Here is a 19,212-nt window from a genome sequence, read left to right as displayed (position 1 = left end):
ATAATGACTTACCACCCAACAGGCATTTCCAAGATCAGCAATCTTCACTTGGAGTTTTTCTGCATTTTTTGGCTCAAGGGGATTAACGAGAAAATGTCCAGCAGTGGATTTTCCTATAGACAACAGGCATCATCAATGACTGTTCAATGAACATAGAAATGCCCAAAGGTTAATAAAACTCTTTGAGGTAACACACCCAGGCCTCCAAATGGCAACCTACGATAACTTTTCTAAGATAAAAACAGTACACCAATACCTTGAGTTTTCAGAATTAAAACCTCAGCCTTCATAGCAAAAGGTGAAATGCTCTGTACCCACTACATGACCAATAAAATTCAAAGTTAGCTACAGATTTACACGTTTAAGGTAAATTGGAAACCTGCTGTAAAGCTGTATTTACAAAAACAATGCTAATTTTAGTCTAGAAATTCATGAATATGTTATGCAGGGAAGGAGTACTGCAGAAGTACGTCTGCACAAGTACCTTTGCTGTCCAGTGGTCCATTATGTTCTTGCTCTTGCTCATCTTCACAGGGTATCTCTGCCCGAATGCTTTCTTGAAGTTGGCTGATGTCCTGTTCACTGAATGACTGGTCTACATTTGATGAAGACTGGCACATCATGGTATCTGACACCTCAGAAGTTATAGGTGTACAAGAGTCTGTTTCTTGAGATGTGCTGCTGTCTCCATTTTGGGAGCTTAGGAAATTAGGTTCCTGCTTCAAATTTTGGACATCACAGTCGTTAGCATTATGCAGATCCTCTTTAAGCCTCAATGTTTCTTTATTACTGTTCTCAGTATAATTAATGATTTCAATTACTCCATTGCAATTAATTTCTGCTGCACCACCCTCTACACCACGTTCCATAAGTGTTTGATCCTGGTCAATGGTACTTGACTCTTCTAAGGAACAAACAGACAAAAAGGATGTATGTGTATGTGCATGAGGGAAAGAACAGAAAAATTTCTCCACAAGATTAAAACATTTTCTAGAATTTATACAGGGTAACATAAAAACATGACTGAATATCTAAAACCTATTTATGGAAGGACAAAGATCTTTTTATCCTTACCCAATTGCTAAATGAAGTCTATGGCGTATTTTCTGAGGAAAGTTAGAAATTACATTTGAATATTACCTGTCTGATATTTATGACAAGTTCTGTATTCTTATTGTATAAGGACACCCCCAGAGTGTTGTATGCATGAAACCACTATATTATATAACAATGATAAATTAATGTTAAAGTTTGCTATAACGTAATTTTCGTGATGCTCTATTTATACCAAGTTTTTCTTGGGTCATTTTATTAGGTGGGTTCTCTTTCAAGGGTCTTTCAACAGGACTCTCTGATTCTTCTTGCTTGTTTGGTCTTTTGTGCCCAGGGCCCGACTCTTTCTCCATTTCCTCAATTTCCTGCATTCGCTTCTCTAGTAATTCTGCCTGGCGCTTCTGCTTCTTCTTCAATTTCTTCTTCTTATTCTTTGACATTTTGTCAGCCTGGGCGGAGATTACAAACAGATAGAGCCTTCAGGTGGCTAATCCATTACCCCCAGTTGGAGACTTTAATTACTCCCTAATTAAATTTCCCTCATTGCATTTAAGTTTTTCTTTAACTTAAAAAATTCGAATACTCTCATGAAACCAAACAAAAACAAAATTAACAGCAAATCTTGGTCCTCTGAGCAGTCTGTGGGGCCAGTGTACTCTCAGAGACACTCAAATTTATAGAAGTCTCACCAGTACAACACATCTGCTAAAGATGCATGGAAATTTATTGAAGAAAATTAAAGAAGTGCAGAACTATTTTTTAATTTGGTTTTCAAACTCTAAACAAACTGACCCCAACCATAACAGAAGAATCCCTGCCCATTGCCCATAGATCAGAATCAAATATAGAAACGCCTTATACTTACTGGTTTAGGCTGGGGCGCAGTACTGACTGAAAAGGAAAGAAAACCAAGTAAGAATCTCGGCATTCAGCAGGCAGTATAAACTAAGGCTCATATAAGACACCCTACCAGAATGAATTGTCTTATGTAGTTTATATTGTAGAGAAAATTACTGTTTTTAAGCAACTTCGTAGAAGCAACATTACTTTTTTTAAAAGAACAATGCATACAGAAGTTGCCAGACAAAATAAGTTTAAATAAATGAAATTCTTCTCCAGTTAGCATCAATATATGCAAAGAGCCAAGTCCCCATTTCTGGTTCCACTATTAATGCTGCTAAAATCCCATTACCATGTACTGCTTAAAATAGAAAATGATAGGCAACAACTCCCTCAACCCCACTCAGGACTCTCATCTCTAATTCTTCCCCTTGGCACTTGTCAGTTGTAAAGAACGAGTGGCATCATGAGCTATAGTTGTTATATAGCATGTTATGGATATTAGTTAAGCCAGTCTTGTTTTTTTTCCCCCAGTGAGGAATATTGGTTCTGAGCTAACATCTGTTGCCAATTTTCCTCTTTTTGCTTGAGGAAGATGGTTGCTGAGCTAACATCTGTGCCCACTGTCCTTTATTTTGTACATGGGACGCCACCACAGCATGGCTTGATGAGCAGTGTGTAGCTCTGCTCCCGGGATCCAAACCTGTGAACCCTGGGCCGCTGAAGTGTAGCGTGAGAACTTAATCACTACACCACCAGGCTGGCTCTTTAGTCTTCCTTTTTAAAAAATTTTTTCAATTGTGGTAAAAAACACTTAATATAAAATTTCCCTCTTAATCATTCTTAAGTTCACAGTTCAGTAGTGTTAACTATATTTACATTGCTGTGTAACATTTTTGAACTGTTTCATTTTGCAAAAAGGAAACTCTATGTCCACTGAATAACTCATTTTCCCCTTCTTCAGTCTTCCTTTTTAAAGGAAGCCTATGATAACTGATATTTCAACTTGAGGATCAAGAAAGTTCCTCAAATATAATTAAACTACTAAAATTAAAATCTCTACCTCAAATGGAAAAAAATCACCATAATCATAGTAGTCATCATTTATTTAGCACATAATACTGTGTGGCACACTACTAACTGCTTTAACATGAAATTTAATCCCAATAACTCCTGCATGAGGGAAAATGAAGTCAAGTGACTTGCCCAAGGTCACCCAGCCAATGATGAAGCCAGGATTCAAACCAGGTCTGTCCACTCCAGTGCTTATACCCAAGCTCTTAACAGCAATGTTATCTTGCCCCTGCACAAATGACTGATCCATAAGTGAGCATGCATGATCATGGTAAGAGGTAAACACATCAAAAAGAGCCATCAAATCACAAGACATTTTAAAACAACAAGATAAATCAGCTTTTATAATATACAACTTATCTGTACCTAAAAGACACAATCTCTAGTCGTCTTCCCACATAGGAGCAATACTGAGAATAAAAAGTCTTTTGAAGGCTGGGACTATTTCTAACATGTAAGTACTTACTGTATCTTATTGTTAAATGAATGAGTGGTGCTTTACTTAACTGCCTGTAATAGAATAAAAATAGGAATTTCTCTTAACTTCTAATGACACCAAAGTTCCCAAAGCAAATATACCTGCAGATCCGGAAGGTGGAGGAGCTCCAGATCGCTGCCATTCTGTGGCTTCTGCAGCCAGCCTTCGGATGTACTGCTCGTTCACTGACAACAAGATGTTTTCTGGTTTAATGTCAGTGTGGATGATACGGCACTTGGTGTGTAAATAATCCAGACCCTGTAACACCTGAACGAGAATAGAATGGTAGACTTGGCAAACACAGAATACAAGTCTTTCTGGAAAAGGAAGAAATCATAATACAACATTTTTATTTTACTTTTTGTGAGGAAGATCGGCCCTGAGCTAACATCTGCCAATCCTCCTCTTTTTGCTGAGGAAGACTGGCTCTGGGCTAACATCCACGCCTATCTTCCTCCACTTTATATGGGATGCCACCACAGCATGGCTTGACAAGCAGTACATTAGTGTGCGCCCGGGATCCGAACCCGTGAACCCTGGGCTGCCACAGCAGAGCGCGCGCACTTAACCGCTTGTGGCACTGGGCTGGCCCCAACATTTTCAAAAATAAAAATATAAAAACGATATGGTAGTTTTCTACAGAGAATAAAGCATTTTTGTGTGTGTGAGGAAGACCAGCCCTGAGCTAACACCCAATGCCAATCCTCTTTTTTTTTTTTTTTTTTTTTGCTGAGGAAGACTGGCCCTGGGCTAACATCCATGCCCATCTTCCTCTACTTTACATGGGACACCGCCACAGCATGGCTTAACAAGCGGTGTGTCGGTGCACACACAGGATCCGAACTGGCGAACCCTGGGCCGCCGCAGTGGAGCACGTACACTTAACCACTTGCGCCACCGGGCCAGCCCCAATAAAGCATTTTTTTAAGCCCAAGGAACTTCCCCAGAAAGATTAATCGTAAACTATAAACAAAGGCAAGAGTTTATTTATAATAGAAATGTCTTCCAAGCTTTATAAAGCTAATTCTATTTGGAGAAATTCTTTAACTAAGTACATTATAAAGACTGAGAATAAATGGTCAACATGCCCTTTAAGTGTCGAAATGTAGGTGATGAAAGAGATTTAGATATTTTTTCATTCAAATTTTCTTGTTGATGAAGAACTGAGGTCTCTCGTTTTCCAGTTTGGAGCTCTTTACCCCAAAACACATTACCCAAATTATTTGCCCTTTGAAGTATTATTATTTTCCTGATGGTAAACTTCTTTATTGTATATTGAATGCTATTCAGAATATCAGAAAATGCCCATGAATAATGTTATATAGAGATGGTAATAATTTGACATAACAATTCTCCATTAATATATAATCAATATTTGCAACCACAACTTTTGGGTAAGGGTTCCAAATTTCCAAAATGAGGTACTGCACATAGCTTCTCCTCTAATAATTATTATAGGAGATGAACCTGGGGAAAAACGGTAACGCTAAAACATTTAAAAACAGAATAAACATAATACACCCTCGGGCTGAATAAAACAATTTTAACAATTAGAAAATTCTAGTTTTTAAAATAAAAATTCTATTGGAAATAGAAAAGTCCTGACACTCTAAGAATATAAAAAATCACCACCTAGAAAATACTAAGATACATACTGATACATACTTGCTGAATAATTTTTTTGACACAAGGCAGCGGAAGCCCTTGATAATTGGACTTGATGATCCACTTGAGCAGATGATGCCCCAAAACTTCAAACACCATGCAGATATCTAGGAGTTCATTAAGGAGGAAAAGGGAGCCACAAGAGAAGAAAGGGACAAGACGTATTCTACCCCAATGAAGTTGTTACTGTATTATTCTTTCAGTATAAAAAGTTATAGAGCTTGACTAAAAAAAAAAATCTAGCTGCCAATATTCTGAAATTCCAAAGTTAATTGATGCTTTAGTCACTGAAAACATCCAAGAAATGGAAAATTCTAGGAGGCTGATTTATTGGTAAAACTATGCACATTCAAATAGTGGTAAAAGGAAAAAGGAAACACATACACGCAATTTGTGAAAGCGCTAGTATCAAGTTGCTGATTAGACTCTTCCCTGATGTCAAAATTAATGTCCAGGGTAACAACTCCTACTCTCATAGTCTCAAAGCAAGGGAAAATAAATTCCACTTTAACTACAGAAAGCAATGTACCAAAACTTAACCCAAAAATGCAAATCCGACATTTTTTTAAAACAGAAAACTGACTTGATTTATGCTCTGTAGTTTATAAAACTAATCTTGATTCTAGTGCCATCATGTGGTCTCTTTATGCATGAACATCCCAATCACACCACACAGCAAGAATACTCTTCGAGCTTAGTAGTGTGTGGGGCACTGCAGGGATTTTAGTAGTAAGATGCTGATATCATCCACCTCTAGAAGCTTCTACATAAATTGGAAAGTCAGGAAACACATATGTAATAATGACCTAGTGTCCAGGCTTTTTGTTTTGTTTTTTTTGTGTGTGTGTGTGAGGAAGATTAGCCCTTTGCTAACATCTGCCAATCCTCCTCTTTTTTTGCTGAGGAAGACTGGCCTGGGCTAACATCCATGCCCATCTTCCTCCACTTTATATGGGACGCCGCCACAGCATGGCTTGCTAAGCGGTGTGTCTGTGTACGCCTGGGATCCGAACTGGCGAACTCCGGGCCGCCGCAGCGGAGTGCGCGCACTTACCGCTTGCGCCACCGGGCCGGTCCCCAGGCTTTTGTTTTAAATAAGATTCTCCACTAAAAGAAAACTTGAGTTCCTTGAAGAAACAGCCAAATCCAGGGCAAACCTGGTACACTTTGCTGTGCCAACAGTAAGGGAACACGTCAAGAGGAAAAAGGAACCAGCATGAAGAGGATGCCACTGGCCAAAGCTGAGAACATTTTAAAGAGTGAACTTATGAATTTAAGAGAATGAGTCCAAACGTATACTAAAATAAGTGTGTGTTGAGGGGAGGGAAATGTCTTCTTTAGAGAAAAAGTCAAGTAATAAATATACAAAGTATGACAGAAAAAGAAAATCACCATTTTACAATCACTATAGGAATAACTGATTCAGGATCAATGAATACTAAAACCACTGAGCAAAAAGACTATTGGGAAAAAGAATGGTCACAGTGTCACACTATCACCCCACAGACTGCTTATTAATTATAAAAAGATAAATACACTTTTAAACAGGGAAATCCAGAAGACATCACTACCAATGGTGAGCACAAATTCATGTCATTTGCCCTCTGATGTAATACACTGAGAAGAACAAAACATCATCCATGTAGTAAAACTGACAAAAATGATTCACCTGAACTTAATTGTGAGGAAACAATCAGACAAATCCAAATTAAGGGACAAAACAACTGGCCTGGATTCTTAAAAAAAAAAAAAAAAAAAGTCAATGCTATGAAAGGAAGGAATTGTTCTAAATTAAAGAAGATTAAAGGGACATGACTACCTCAGGCAAACACAAATCAAAATTACAAGATACTATTTCAAACTCCCTAGAATGATTAAAATAAAAAGACTAATGACCAAATGTAGGTGAGGATGTGCAGCAATTAGAACTCTCATATTATGCTCACAAAGTATAAAATGGTATAACCCCTTTGGAAAACTAATTGGTAATTTCTTAGAGTTAAACATACAGCTAGGAATTTCTGCTTCAGCCAAGATGGAATAACAGGGACTGGATTTACCCTCCTGATTGAAACGACAACAAAAGCAGACAAAATACGTAAAACAACAGAGGTAAAGACGCTGGACATCAGACAATGAAGGCAGTGATCCGAGAGAAGAGAAATAAACGAGCTGAACCCTACAAGTGTCCCATCTTACTGCCTTGAGACTTGCCTGGCAGACTCCTGAGTTAGACAGAGTTGACAGTCTCGAGAGATCAAGGCAGCTATAGTTCATAGAACAAGGTACCAGAGAGGAGAGAGTTGCAGAAAAAGAGAACCCTGGAGATCTGCAGAGGGACCCCTCAAGTATTCAGCAAAGTATCAATCACCATAGTACATGAGGAAATTAGCAGAAACAGAGGGCGAAAATATCACCTGAAAGGATTAGAGAGAATAGTACCTGGTGTTCCCATAGGTCTCCTCAACGTCTATTTTCATCAAAAAGATTAGAAAAATTCAGTCATAGTCATGGGCCAGAAATAAATTCACACATATACGGTCAGTTAAGTTACCACAAAGAAGCCAAGAAGACACAAAGAAAGGACAGTCTCTTCAATAAATGGTATTTGAAAACTGAACAGCCACATGCCAAAGAATGAAACTGGACTACTATCTTTACACTATACCCAAAAAATCAACTCAAAATGGACTAACAACTTGAATATAAGACCTGAAACCATAAAACTCCTAAAAGAAAACAGGCGGTAAGCTCCTTGACATTGGTCTTCGCAATGATTTTTTGGATTTGACACTAAAAGCAATGGCAACAAAAAGCAAAAATGAACAAGTGGGACTACATCAAACTAAAAATGTTCTGCGCAGCAAAGGAAATCATGAACCAAAGGAAATCATGAACCAAAGGAAAAGGTAACCTACAGAATGGGAGAAAATATTTGCAAACCATATATCTGACAAGGAGTTAATACCCAAAATACATAAAGAACTCATACAACTCAATAGAAAAAAAGAAATCTGATTAAAAAATGAGCAGAGGATCCGAACTGACATTTTTCCAAAGAAGACATACAGATGGCCAACAGGAACATGAAAAGGTGCTCAACACCACCAGTCATCAGGCAGATGCAAATAAAAACCACAATAAGATATGACCTCACATCTGTTAAAATGGCTATCATCCAAAAGAGAAGAAATAACAAGTGTTGGCAAAGATGTGGAGAAAAGGGAACCCTTGTGCACAACTGGTGGGAATGTAAATTAGTGCAGCCACTATGGAAAACAGTATGAAGGTTCCTCAAAAGACTAAAAGTAGAAGTACCATATGATCCAGCAATTCCACTTAGCATATTTACCCGAAGGAAATGAAATCACTAACTCCAAAAGATATCTGCAACCCCATGCTCACTGCAGCATGATTTACAATAGTTAAGACATGGAAACAACCTAAGTGTCTATCGATGGATGAATGGATAAATTCCACACACAGAGGAATATTATTCAGCTATAAAAAAGGAAATGCTGCCATGTATGACAACATGGATAGATCTTGAGGGCATTATTATGCTAAGTGAAATAAGTCAGAGAGAGAAAGACAAATACTGTATGATATCATTTATATATGTGGAATCTGACAAAAAAATCCCAACTCATAGATACAGAGAACAGATTGGTGGCTACCAGAGGTAGGGGGTAGGGAAAATGGGTGAATCAAAAGGTACAAACTTCTAGTTATAAGATGAATAAGTCCTGGGGATATAATGTACAGCATGGTGACTAGAGTTAACCATATCGTATTGTATGTTTGAAAGTTTCTAAGAGAGTAGCATCACAAGAAAAAAAATTGTAACTGTGTGGTGACGGATGTTAACTAACCTTACTGCGGTAATCATTTTGCAATGTATACGTATATCAAATCATTATGTTGTACACCCAAAACTAATACAATGGTATATGTCAATTATATCTCAATTAAAAAAAAAAAGACTAGAAGAATTTATAGTCATGGGGCATTGGGTAGACATTCAGGATGGTCTTGCTTAAGTAGAGGAAATGATTAGCTCTAGATTGAACACTGCTCTGGACCCCCCTAACAAATCATAAAGTAAAAAAGTAAAATCTGAAAAGTAAAATCCAAAAAGGATCAAACCGTTTCCAAGTAATATAATTACATCCCAGGACAAAGTTCAAGATTTATAAAAATACAAAATATCCAGCAGCTAAGGCAAAAATCACAATGTCTCAACCAGGCAGCAAAGATACAGGAAAATGTACTTGAAAATGAGACTAATCAATCATTCAAAACTGACCCAGAACTGACACAGATGTTAGAATTAGCAGACAAGGAAATTAAACAGTTATAGCTGTATTTCATATGTTGAAAAGTAGAGACATAGAAGATATAAAAAATAAAGAGACCAAAATTGAACTTCTGAGATGAAAAATACAATGCGAGAAATGAAAAATACACTGGATGGGATAAATGGCAGATTAGGCACTGCAGAATAAAAACGATTAGTGAACACGAAGGCACAGCAATAGAAACTATCCAAAATGAAACACACAGAGAAAAAATAATCCAAGCAAACAAACAAACCCACCCATCCACAAGAGTAAGCTGCAGGGGCAACTTCAAGTGACCCAAAAAAAGGGAGAGGAGGAAGGAAATGAAGGTATCTGCTTTGCAATGGATCAACAAATCATAAAAGTAATGGCAATAAATCAACCCAGTAGCAAAGTGTACTCCTAGTGCTTAGATTCTGTTCTCCACTTCCCACTAAGAGGAATTAGGGCTTCTTAGAGAAATGGCTGATTCCAAGTTTGGGACAGGAAATGAAATGTACAAGATGAGTGTGGAACATCTTGATGTGCCAAATAATAAAGAAACTGTCAAAGACCTGATGTGGATCCTGACTCAAATAAGAATAAAAAAACTAAAATTAAAAAAAAAAGTATGAGACATTTGGAGAGACTGAAATACTGATTAGATACTGGATGACTCAGAAATTGGTCCCAACTTTTTTAAGTATAATAATTGTGTTGAGGTTATATTTTAAAAGAGTCCTTGGTCTTTTGGAGATACATTTTAAAATACTTATGGACGAAATAATGTATCTAAGATTGGCCACAAATTCTCAGAAGCTTTAGACAAAACAAGATTGGCTATGAGGTGAAAACTCCCGAAATGGGTAATGGATCTGTAGTGATTCATTAAACTATTCTACGTTTGTATATATGAAATATACCAAAACATGATTTTTTAAAATGCAGATTGCTTAAAAACAAAAACAGAAAACAGAATTTTTAAGTTATTCTCGTTATGTTCCTAGCTTCAATCTTAACTTTTATTCCTTGAGAGAAGCATTACAACTTGACGTTTTACAAAACAGTATCCTAAAGACATAGTAGGTGACATAGGTGGCCAATGACATTCAATGGCTAACATCAATACTACACATAGACCAGGTGTCCCTTCTGAATCACTCTACTCCCCTCACCACACATGGAAGTAGAATGAACCGATTTATATTGAAGTCTCCAGAATAACCAACTTTCTAGTTCACGGTCCTTTATATTTCAATACAAGAAAGGACAGCGCTCCAGACAAAAAGCAGTATGCTCAGATACAAAGAAAAATACAGATAGCTCCATGCAGGTATGCCTGTGTTGTGAAAAGAGATGAGGGGCAGTAGAGTAATATAACCTTAACTCAGTGCTCTGCATTTTATCCTTTTCAATCTCTAGTAGCAGCAAATAATGCAGTAGCCAAGATAGCTGGGGGACAAGTAGGAGGAAGGGCACAAAGAAATGGCTAAGGACAAAGGGAGAAATGAATGAAATAGGGACTCAGCGGATAGAAACTACATCTAGTTAATGTTTGGAAAATATCTTGGAACTTGAAATTCAAATCTACTAAGATAGTTCAATAGTTAAAGAAAAAAGTCTCCTTGCTTAGGGTCAAATAAAGGTATTCAGCATTAACAAGGAGACTATCTAGAATATTTCTGCAGTTTTATTTGTAACCTTCCCAAATTAGTAGAGAAATTTGGCACAATGACAAACATTAAAAGATCAAATAACAGGGAAACTGAATCTAATAGCTATCATGACATCCTGTGCATGTTATTTTTTGGTTAGCCTTCTTCTTAATACTTTGAAAACACATGCACATAAACACACAGCAAGCCATCTACAAAGTGACCACAATAGACACAAGATGCTGTTCTAAATGGGATGATTCTTGTAGCAGTTTTCCTTAGAGATTGGGGATATGTGATTTGTACTTCTGCAAGGAAAGAACTCACAACTAACTTCAGAATGATAGACAAAATCTTTTCACATTATCACCTGTTCTCTCTCCTTTCTCATCCTCTCTTCTTGCTTCCCTGTTCAAATCTCTAATCACAGTCCACATGATACTACAGAGCCATATGCAGCCTGCCTCCGTAAAAAAAGATCACCACTGGGGCCAGCCCAGTGGCATAGCGGTTAAGTTCGCCATTCCGCTTCAGCAGCCAGGGTTCGCAGAATCGGATCCCGGGCACAGACTTATGCACCGCTTGTCAAGCCATGCTGTGGCAGCGTCCCATATAAAGTAGAGGAAGATGGACACGGATGTTAGCCCAGTGCCAATCTTCCTCGGCAAAAAGAAGAGGATTGGCAACGGATGTTAGCTCAGGGCTAATCTTCCTCATCAAAAAAAAAAAAAAAAAAAAAGATCATCACTGGCAATTAAGAATGCTAGTTAAGAGAAGCTAAACATGCAGAGAAAGTAGAATGATACGGGAAATGTCTTTCCTTATACATTTTTAAATAGTTTATGAACAGGTAGTTTTAGACTCTCCAAACTGAGTAAGATTCTACTTCATCTTTTTCTCTGAAAAATCTGATAGGCCTTTATAAGCATAGTTGTTTCAACAACCTTTCAATTTGCTCATTGCATGGCACTCTGATATGAACTTATGAAAAAAACCAGCTAAGGCTCCTTCCAACTCTAAAATTCTAAGAATCTGGATAAAAACATAAAACAAGTCAGTTTTCTCACTATGATAGAATGTGAACAAACACACCTGTTTAGATTCTAAGCATAACCCACATGCACAGCCTCTTCAATGTTGAGGCCTGGTAGATAATAAAATGCATTAAATTCTTGATTAACCCAGTATTTATCATGAAAAATTACTTCCATTAAAATTTCTGTGCTAATTAATAAAAATCGTAGAACCTTTACTTAGTAATACAAGGCTATTTTCTAAAAAAGTTTTCCTCTGATTTCGGTTTAATTTGCCTGAAAAGGAGAAAAAGCCTAAAGCAATACCCTGAAAAATCACAACATACCAAGATAGACATGATTCACATCTGTGTTCAGAAGTTTACAATCAAAGAAAGTAATTCAATTATAATTTGCCTTGAGAAAAGAGACCAATACTATTTGCACAAATCTGGTTCCTTTTTTGGGATAAATTATTTCATGATTTACTTTCAAATAGATTCTTAAAAGGATACGTGTTCCATTAACTCCTGATATTTTAAAGTCATCTAGTAGTTGAACAACCATTTCTCTATTTGGATCATTAGGGTCTGAATTGCGAACCTACAGTGGGAAAGAGACAGAATTTAGCAAAACGGAAAGCATGGAAATAAGCAAAATGTTGGAGGAGGGAATACCTGTAGCAAATATAACAAAGGATTAATCACTCCAAGAAAGAGTCCATACAAATATATGAGAAAAACATACTAAAATTTTAATAACTCAAATAGGCAAAGAACTTAAATAAGCAGTTCACAAAAGGAAACACAACCAACAAAGACTATTGTTCTGATTTGACCATTTTTGCTACTCAAAGTGTGACTCCCAAATTAACTGCTGATTACCAGGCCATGAAGAATTAAGGAACTTTTGCAGGATGCAAATCAACTACATCACTAACCACACTGTTTATTCAGCTGACATTTTTTTTTTTACAGAAAAATTTTCTCAATGAAGGAAGCAGTATATTGATTTACTTTTGGGCATGAGCTCCTTATCTTGTCACAGACTGGCGCTTTGAAAAGTACTTCCTTAGAGCCCTCCTGGTCTAACATATTCATTTTACAAATGAAGAATCTAAGCCCCAAAAGAAAAAAAATGACGAGTTGGAGGATATATTGGGATAGAGCTGGTCCTAAAAGCTAGGTTTTCTAACTCTGAATTTAAGCTCCTTCTACTACACTGATATCTTCCTAATTTACAACAAAACAAAATAAGTTTTTGATAAAATTTACCTAGTTTCCAAGTACAAAGGGAATTAATAAATACAGCGTTTATTTTTTTATTATATATTTTTACAACATTTTAAAACATAAAATAGATGTTATATATTTATTCATACAACTTTCCTTTTAACCATGGTAAGAAAAAAACCCATTCTTTGTGTTATCTGGTATATAAAACATGCTCAATAAACATTTTTGATTATTTGAAAGTTTTTTTCAGTGTGCATGTAGGGAGAATTCCCACCACGGCATATTCCACGAGTTCCCTAACACAGGCACAGAATGTGTAAATATTGTCATCTTCTTCTACCTCTTTAAGGATGTTAGAATTTTATAGTAAAAATAATTCATGCTAAAGAGTCTACATTTGGTATGTCTTAATTCAATAAAACTTTATTTATAATGCTTTGCAGTTCACACATATGATCTAATACTCACTGATTTCAGCAACCGGATTTCATCTAGGGCTGTTTCAGTATAATGTTCAGCACTTTTAACTACTTTCATTGCCACAAACTTCTTCCCCCTAAGAACCAAACACAGCCAAGTAAGACTAAATGTCCTACCTTTACTTTATAGGAAGATAAGATTTAGCTATAACTGGGAGACAGTGACAAAAGTACAAATATTGATTTCATGTTTCCCTGTACTCAAACATAGGCTGCTTCTTTGGGATCACCTGTACCTGTTAATGGCACTAACTGGCCAGATTTAATTTACAGAAAGAAGATAATTTGTTTTCAGGTAATGTAGTCACCAAACATTTTCTCTAAGTTAAAATCTACCTTCTGAATATCTTCCTGAATCCAAGTAAAACTATGAATGGGGACAAATAAGGGGGAAAATTCCACCAAATCAGAACTATCCTGTATATCTACATGGCAAAAGCTAAAAGGTTAGAAGCTCTAATACTTTCCTATAAGGAGCCAGAAGAAATACTTGGGTGAAAACAAACTGATAAAAAATAAAGTTCATAGACAGCAATTACTATCTCATCAAAGATAGATGGTACACTTTTAGGTAAACATCCAATGTTAATTGCCTGTGATTTTCATGTAGAGAAAAGTTTTAGACTGTATGGCTCAGCAAATCTGTTACCAAAACAAAATATAAGAAAATAATTTCACATACGTTGGTCTAGGACATCATCCAAAAATTTAACTCTATTCTAGTGAGAAAAACTATGAATTTATACACCAATATATACTTTCATTGAATATTTGTAATGCTTTGAATTTGGGAGTTCCGAGCACCTTACTAATTTAATCAATCCTTTTCTCTAAGGTGCTTCTTCAACAGAGTAGTCATTTGCCCAAGAACATAAAGATTATCAACAACAAAATTCTGATCAAGACATCAGTCTGGAGCTAGACTAAAGGCTGGATAATCTCTGGAAAATCAGACAAAAACATTTAGGCATCACCTAACTAATTCTTTTGCAGACCCACTAAAACTTACTGAATATCCCATGATAACCACACTGTTGAAAAGTGTCCCCAGCCCAACTTTCGGATCACATGATATCTCCCATTGAACAGATCTCCAATTTTCACAAGATGATAACCTCCTAGAAGAAACAACAGCAGGGAAATAGTCACTTAAGTAGTAAGAAATGGTATCTCACATCCCATTTTTCAACATCTATCAACCTTTTATCAAATAAAAATGGTTTCTCTATACAGTCAATTCAACAGAAGAAAATTTTAAGTCAAATAAGCCACACAGTATTATTGAGCTCATGTTACCAAAAAAAATCTTAGAGAATAGGATTAATGATTTAGAGTGAGCAAGTGATGCTCTGTACAACCAATAGTTATATAAAAATATAAGTTATCCTCAAACAAAAATAAGATTATGTATCACAATATTCTTGCCCCTCAATAATACAATAGATTTAAACATATAAATCTGTTTATAGCTGCAGTCTCAGGATGTTTTTTAGGAGGGAGATTAATGAATTCCATTTATTTAACTTAAAAAAAAAAAAAGAAAACAGAGGATTTGCTTCTCTAAAACACAACAAAACAAAACAAAAACCAGGAAGGCCTGAAAAGGCTGCCAACAGTGGCAGGAATCAAGATATTTTAACATCTATCTTTGCCTGCTGAGAAAAAGAAGAGTATCTATAAATATCTGTAATTTCAGTTTTACTTATCTTAGTACTCATCACTATGAGAAAAAAGTAATGAAAAGGTGTTTTTCAAAAGTCTACATACCAAATCTTATCATTGATTGCTTCTGGGTGATAGCATTACAGATGGCTTTTATTTTCTTTTTGTTTAATATATTTCTGAAATTTTCTAAGGTTAACATGCACTGTCATTTTTAAGGAGAAAAGGGGGTAAAAACATATGTAATAAAACTAAGCTTTAATAAATTAAGTCAAACTAAGAGGAAATACTATTTCCTATACTTACAGAAAAGGATGCAATAAACAATGGATCAAAACTCTTTACACTGATAGACCAAGCATTCAAATGAGAAACTGCGTATACATGGAACACGTCTCACTTAGCATCTCCTTAGAAAGCCTTACCTTTACAATAATCATTGGGATCTTCCTGCTCATCATCATCAGATCCCAGAATCTCCTCTTCTTGTTCTGGTAGATCACTCTCAGAGTGTGGCGCAGAGCCTCGGTGCTGAGTTTCAGATCTAAGAAATAATACAAACATGTTCATTTCATATGGACAGAAGAAAATAAGACTTTAAGAAAACATCATTATCAAAATGTCTCCCCACTTAACAGATAATATGAACAAAATATTATCTAGTGGCAGCCTAGGAAAAAATTAGCTATCACTTTACCTCATGTTAGGAAAATACTACTTTTTAAAAAGTCAGTACATGATTAAATAAAATCTGGAAAATATATAAAAGTACAAAGAGAAGCAATTACTTGAATCTCAATATCCAAACATAATTGCTGATAAAACGATTAGATTTTCTCCCAGTATTCTTATAAAAATATATATCTGTAATCATATACTATATAAACAAAGTTGTATCCTGCTTTTCCTAGTATATTGTAAACTTTTTTCCTTATTCCTATGCAATCTCTTCAATCTTACATGTTTCCCTTAGAAGTATTACCTTTTACTTTGGCACATTCTGCACGGCTAGACATTTAACTTGTTTCTAATTTTTCACTATTAAAAATAAAACTGTTGAGTATTTTTGGATAACCTTTATTCTGTATTTAGAATTATTTCCCTAAACTACCAGGTAAGGATAGAAACATTCTCCCTATTTATAAAAATAACATGTTAAATGTAGAAAATTGGGAAAATAATTATGCTGTTTTAAAATACCTCTACTCTGCACAAATTAACATTTTGGATTATTTCCTTCCAGTCTGTGGCCATGAACAGTTTTTAGGATTATTATGTAGTATGAGTCTTCTAAAAGGTTGTACTAAGGCCGGCCCCATGGCTTAGCGGTTAAGTGCGCGCGCTCCGCTGCTGGTGGCCTGGGTTCGGATCCCTGGCGCGCATTGACGCATCGCTTCTCCGGCCATGCTGAGGCCGCGTCCCACATGCAGCAACTAGAAGGATGTGCAGCTATGACATACAACTATCTACTGGGGCTTTGGGGGAAAAATAAATAAATAAAATTATAAAAAAAAAAAAAGGTTGTACTAAGAGAGTCACATCTCCAGCCACATATGGGCTTCCAGTATTTAAGTATTACCAAGGTCAGAAAACTAAGCATTACCAAGGTCAGAAAACTTAGCTTATTTGATAGTTAAAATGATATCTCATTTTATAATGCATTAAAAGTTTTTTATTGATTCCTTTCTCCACATGCCATCAATTAGTTATATCAAAATTTTTGTGCTCTGAGAAGTTCAGGAGGCAGAAAGACTTGGATTTGCATTCAGGTTCTGACTCTTATTAGCTGCCTGCTTTATAAAACTTGAAGCAAAGGAAGCAGGGTACACAGCACTCCTTTCAGCAGTTGTAGGAAAAGGAATTTTAATCCCATTTTTCAATATTTTATTTATCTTTTTTCATCAATCTGTTTCATCAGATTGTTTTTCCAAAAGATTCAATTTAATAGAAAAATTTTAATAGCGAAACCAGTTACATGGGCTGTTGAGACAAAGAAATACCTTGGCAAGCATGACTAATGATTCAGATTTAGATTTTTGGTGGCCATTCCAACTTGCCTCAATTCTTGGTACATTTTTGTCCCGTAGGGAATATGAAAGCAGTTATAAAACTGCATGATTAAATGTGCTCATTCTTAGTGAAAACATGTCTGAAAGATATGTCTTATTTATTCAATAAGGAACTACTTGGCCCACTTTCCTAAATGGAAATAACGAGTCTGAATGAATATTCCCAAATTTAAAATTAAGACGGATTTCTAAAACAGATTCTCTGATTTCAAACTTGTTGCCTTTTACAGTTAAAATTATAATTTGATTGTAAGAAGAACTACAATTGTGAAATTTCTGAAAAGCAGTGAAATATAAGTAGTGAAAACCAGGCATGAAAATGCTGGAATATTAGAATTCCACAAATATCATGGGAGTAGTAATGTTAAAAACATTTATTTTTTAAAGATTTGAAACATTTTTGGAAGTATATTGGCAAAGAGTTGTGTTTAGTTATAAAAGTGAACATTATTAAGTATCATTCACAGTTAAAGGATTCAAGATGAATTATAAATTGCAAGTCACAATGTGAAATACAAGTCTCCACTCTGACATGTATTAGTACAGAAGGAAATCTCTTCTTATTCTAAATCAATAGAGAAATAGATTATCTAAGGAAAAAAAAATCCTACTTTTTAACTTTTAAATCTGATTTAAAAAATATACTTAATTTATATTTAAGTATTAATTTTAAATATATACATAATGCCTTAAGTGCTCAATCATCTCTTTCTGTGTTGGAAGTCTTGTCTCCTGAATCCCATAGTCGTCTTCTCTCTTGATTTACGCCTTCATTTTCATCGCTCTGTTGCCTTCTAACTTTCAGTAGTGCTGTCGACAAGTCCAATCAACGCCTTTTGATTTCTGAGCCTTGAAATAGGGCTTGTTTTTCTCCCTGGAAGGTGGTTTTGTTTTCTTTCTTTTTTTTTTGGATCTTCTCTTTAATCCCCATGTTCTGAAATTTCCTGAACGGCTTTTCAAAAATACATCTCACGGAGCCGGCCTGGTGGCGCAGCAGTTAAGTGTGTGTGCTCTGCTGCGGTGGCCCTGGGTTCGAAGGTCCGCAGGTTCGGATCCCGGGCGAGCACCAACGCACTGCTTGTTGAGCAATGGTGTGATGGCGTCCCATGTAAAGTAGAGGAAGATGGGCATGCATGTTAGCCCAGGGCCAGTCTTCCTCAGCAAAAAAGAGGAGGATTGGCATTGGATGTTAGCTCAGGGCTGATCTTCCTCACAAAAAAAAAAAAAAGAAAGAAAGAAATAAAAATACATCTCGCTAAGTACTTTCTTTGTACTTGCAAAATAGAGATTCATTCAGTTCTGAGAAAATTTTATCACTGAAAAGTAAATCTCCTTCATTTTGTCTACTCTCTTTGGAACTATTTTCTTCATATACTGGACCCTCTGACCTAACTTCATTAATTTTCTTATATTTTCTCTTGTTTTCTATAGCTTTACTTTTTTAAAATTTATCTTCCTAACTTGTGTTGTCTTTTCAATTTCTACCTTATTTTTAATTTCCCACACTTTTTTTTTGCTCTTGAACATTCCTTTTTTACAGACTCCTGCATTGTTTCAATGATGTACTGTCTTCTTTTATCTTAAGGATACAATTTATAATTTTAAGTTTTCTTTTCACCCTTGCACTGTCTTGGCTTTCTCAAACTGCCCATGTTTGATGTCTATCAAGG

The 19,212-nt window shown here is 35.9% G+C and overlaps 1 protein-coding gene across 1 annotated transcript in view; it reads right to left on the bottom strand.

The window, feature by feature from the left end:
• The window catches only part of SRPK1 (SRSF protein kinase 1), a 73,896-nt gene that overhangs the window by 19,191 nt on the left and 35,493 nt on the right, over positions 1 to 19,212 (bottom strand). Inside the window, 10 exon segments of the mRNA XM_058554504.1 lie at positions 13 to 113; positions 485 to 904; positions 1,289 to 1,502; positions 1,919 to 1,944; positions 3,547 to 3,712; positions 5,111 to 5,217; positions 12,613 to 12,700; positions 13,801 to 13,888; positions 14,821 to 14,929; positions 15,899 to 16,017. Coding sequence (XP_058410487.1) covers positions 13 to 113; positions 485 to 904; positions 1,289 to 1,502; positions 1,919 to 1,944; positions 3,547 to 3,712; positions 5,111 to 5,217; positions 12,613 to 12,700; positions 13,801 to 13,888; positions 14,821 to 14,929; positions 15,899 to 16,017 — 1,438 coding nt within the window.

Source organism: Diceros bicornis, chromosome 14 (genome assembly GCF_020826845.1).
Source record: "Diceros bicornis minor isolate mBicDic1 chromosome 14, mDicBic1.mat.cur, whole genome shotgun sequence".
NCBI classification, from domain to species: Eukaryota; Metazoa; Chordata; class Mammalia; order Perissodactyla; family Rhinocerotidae; genus Diceros; species Diceros bicornis.
The sequence above is the reverse complement of the archived record's forward strand: the minus strand, read 5'-3'. Positions and strand labels throughout refer to the sequence as shown.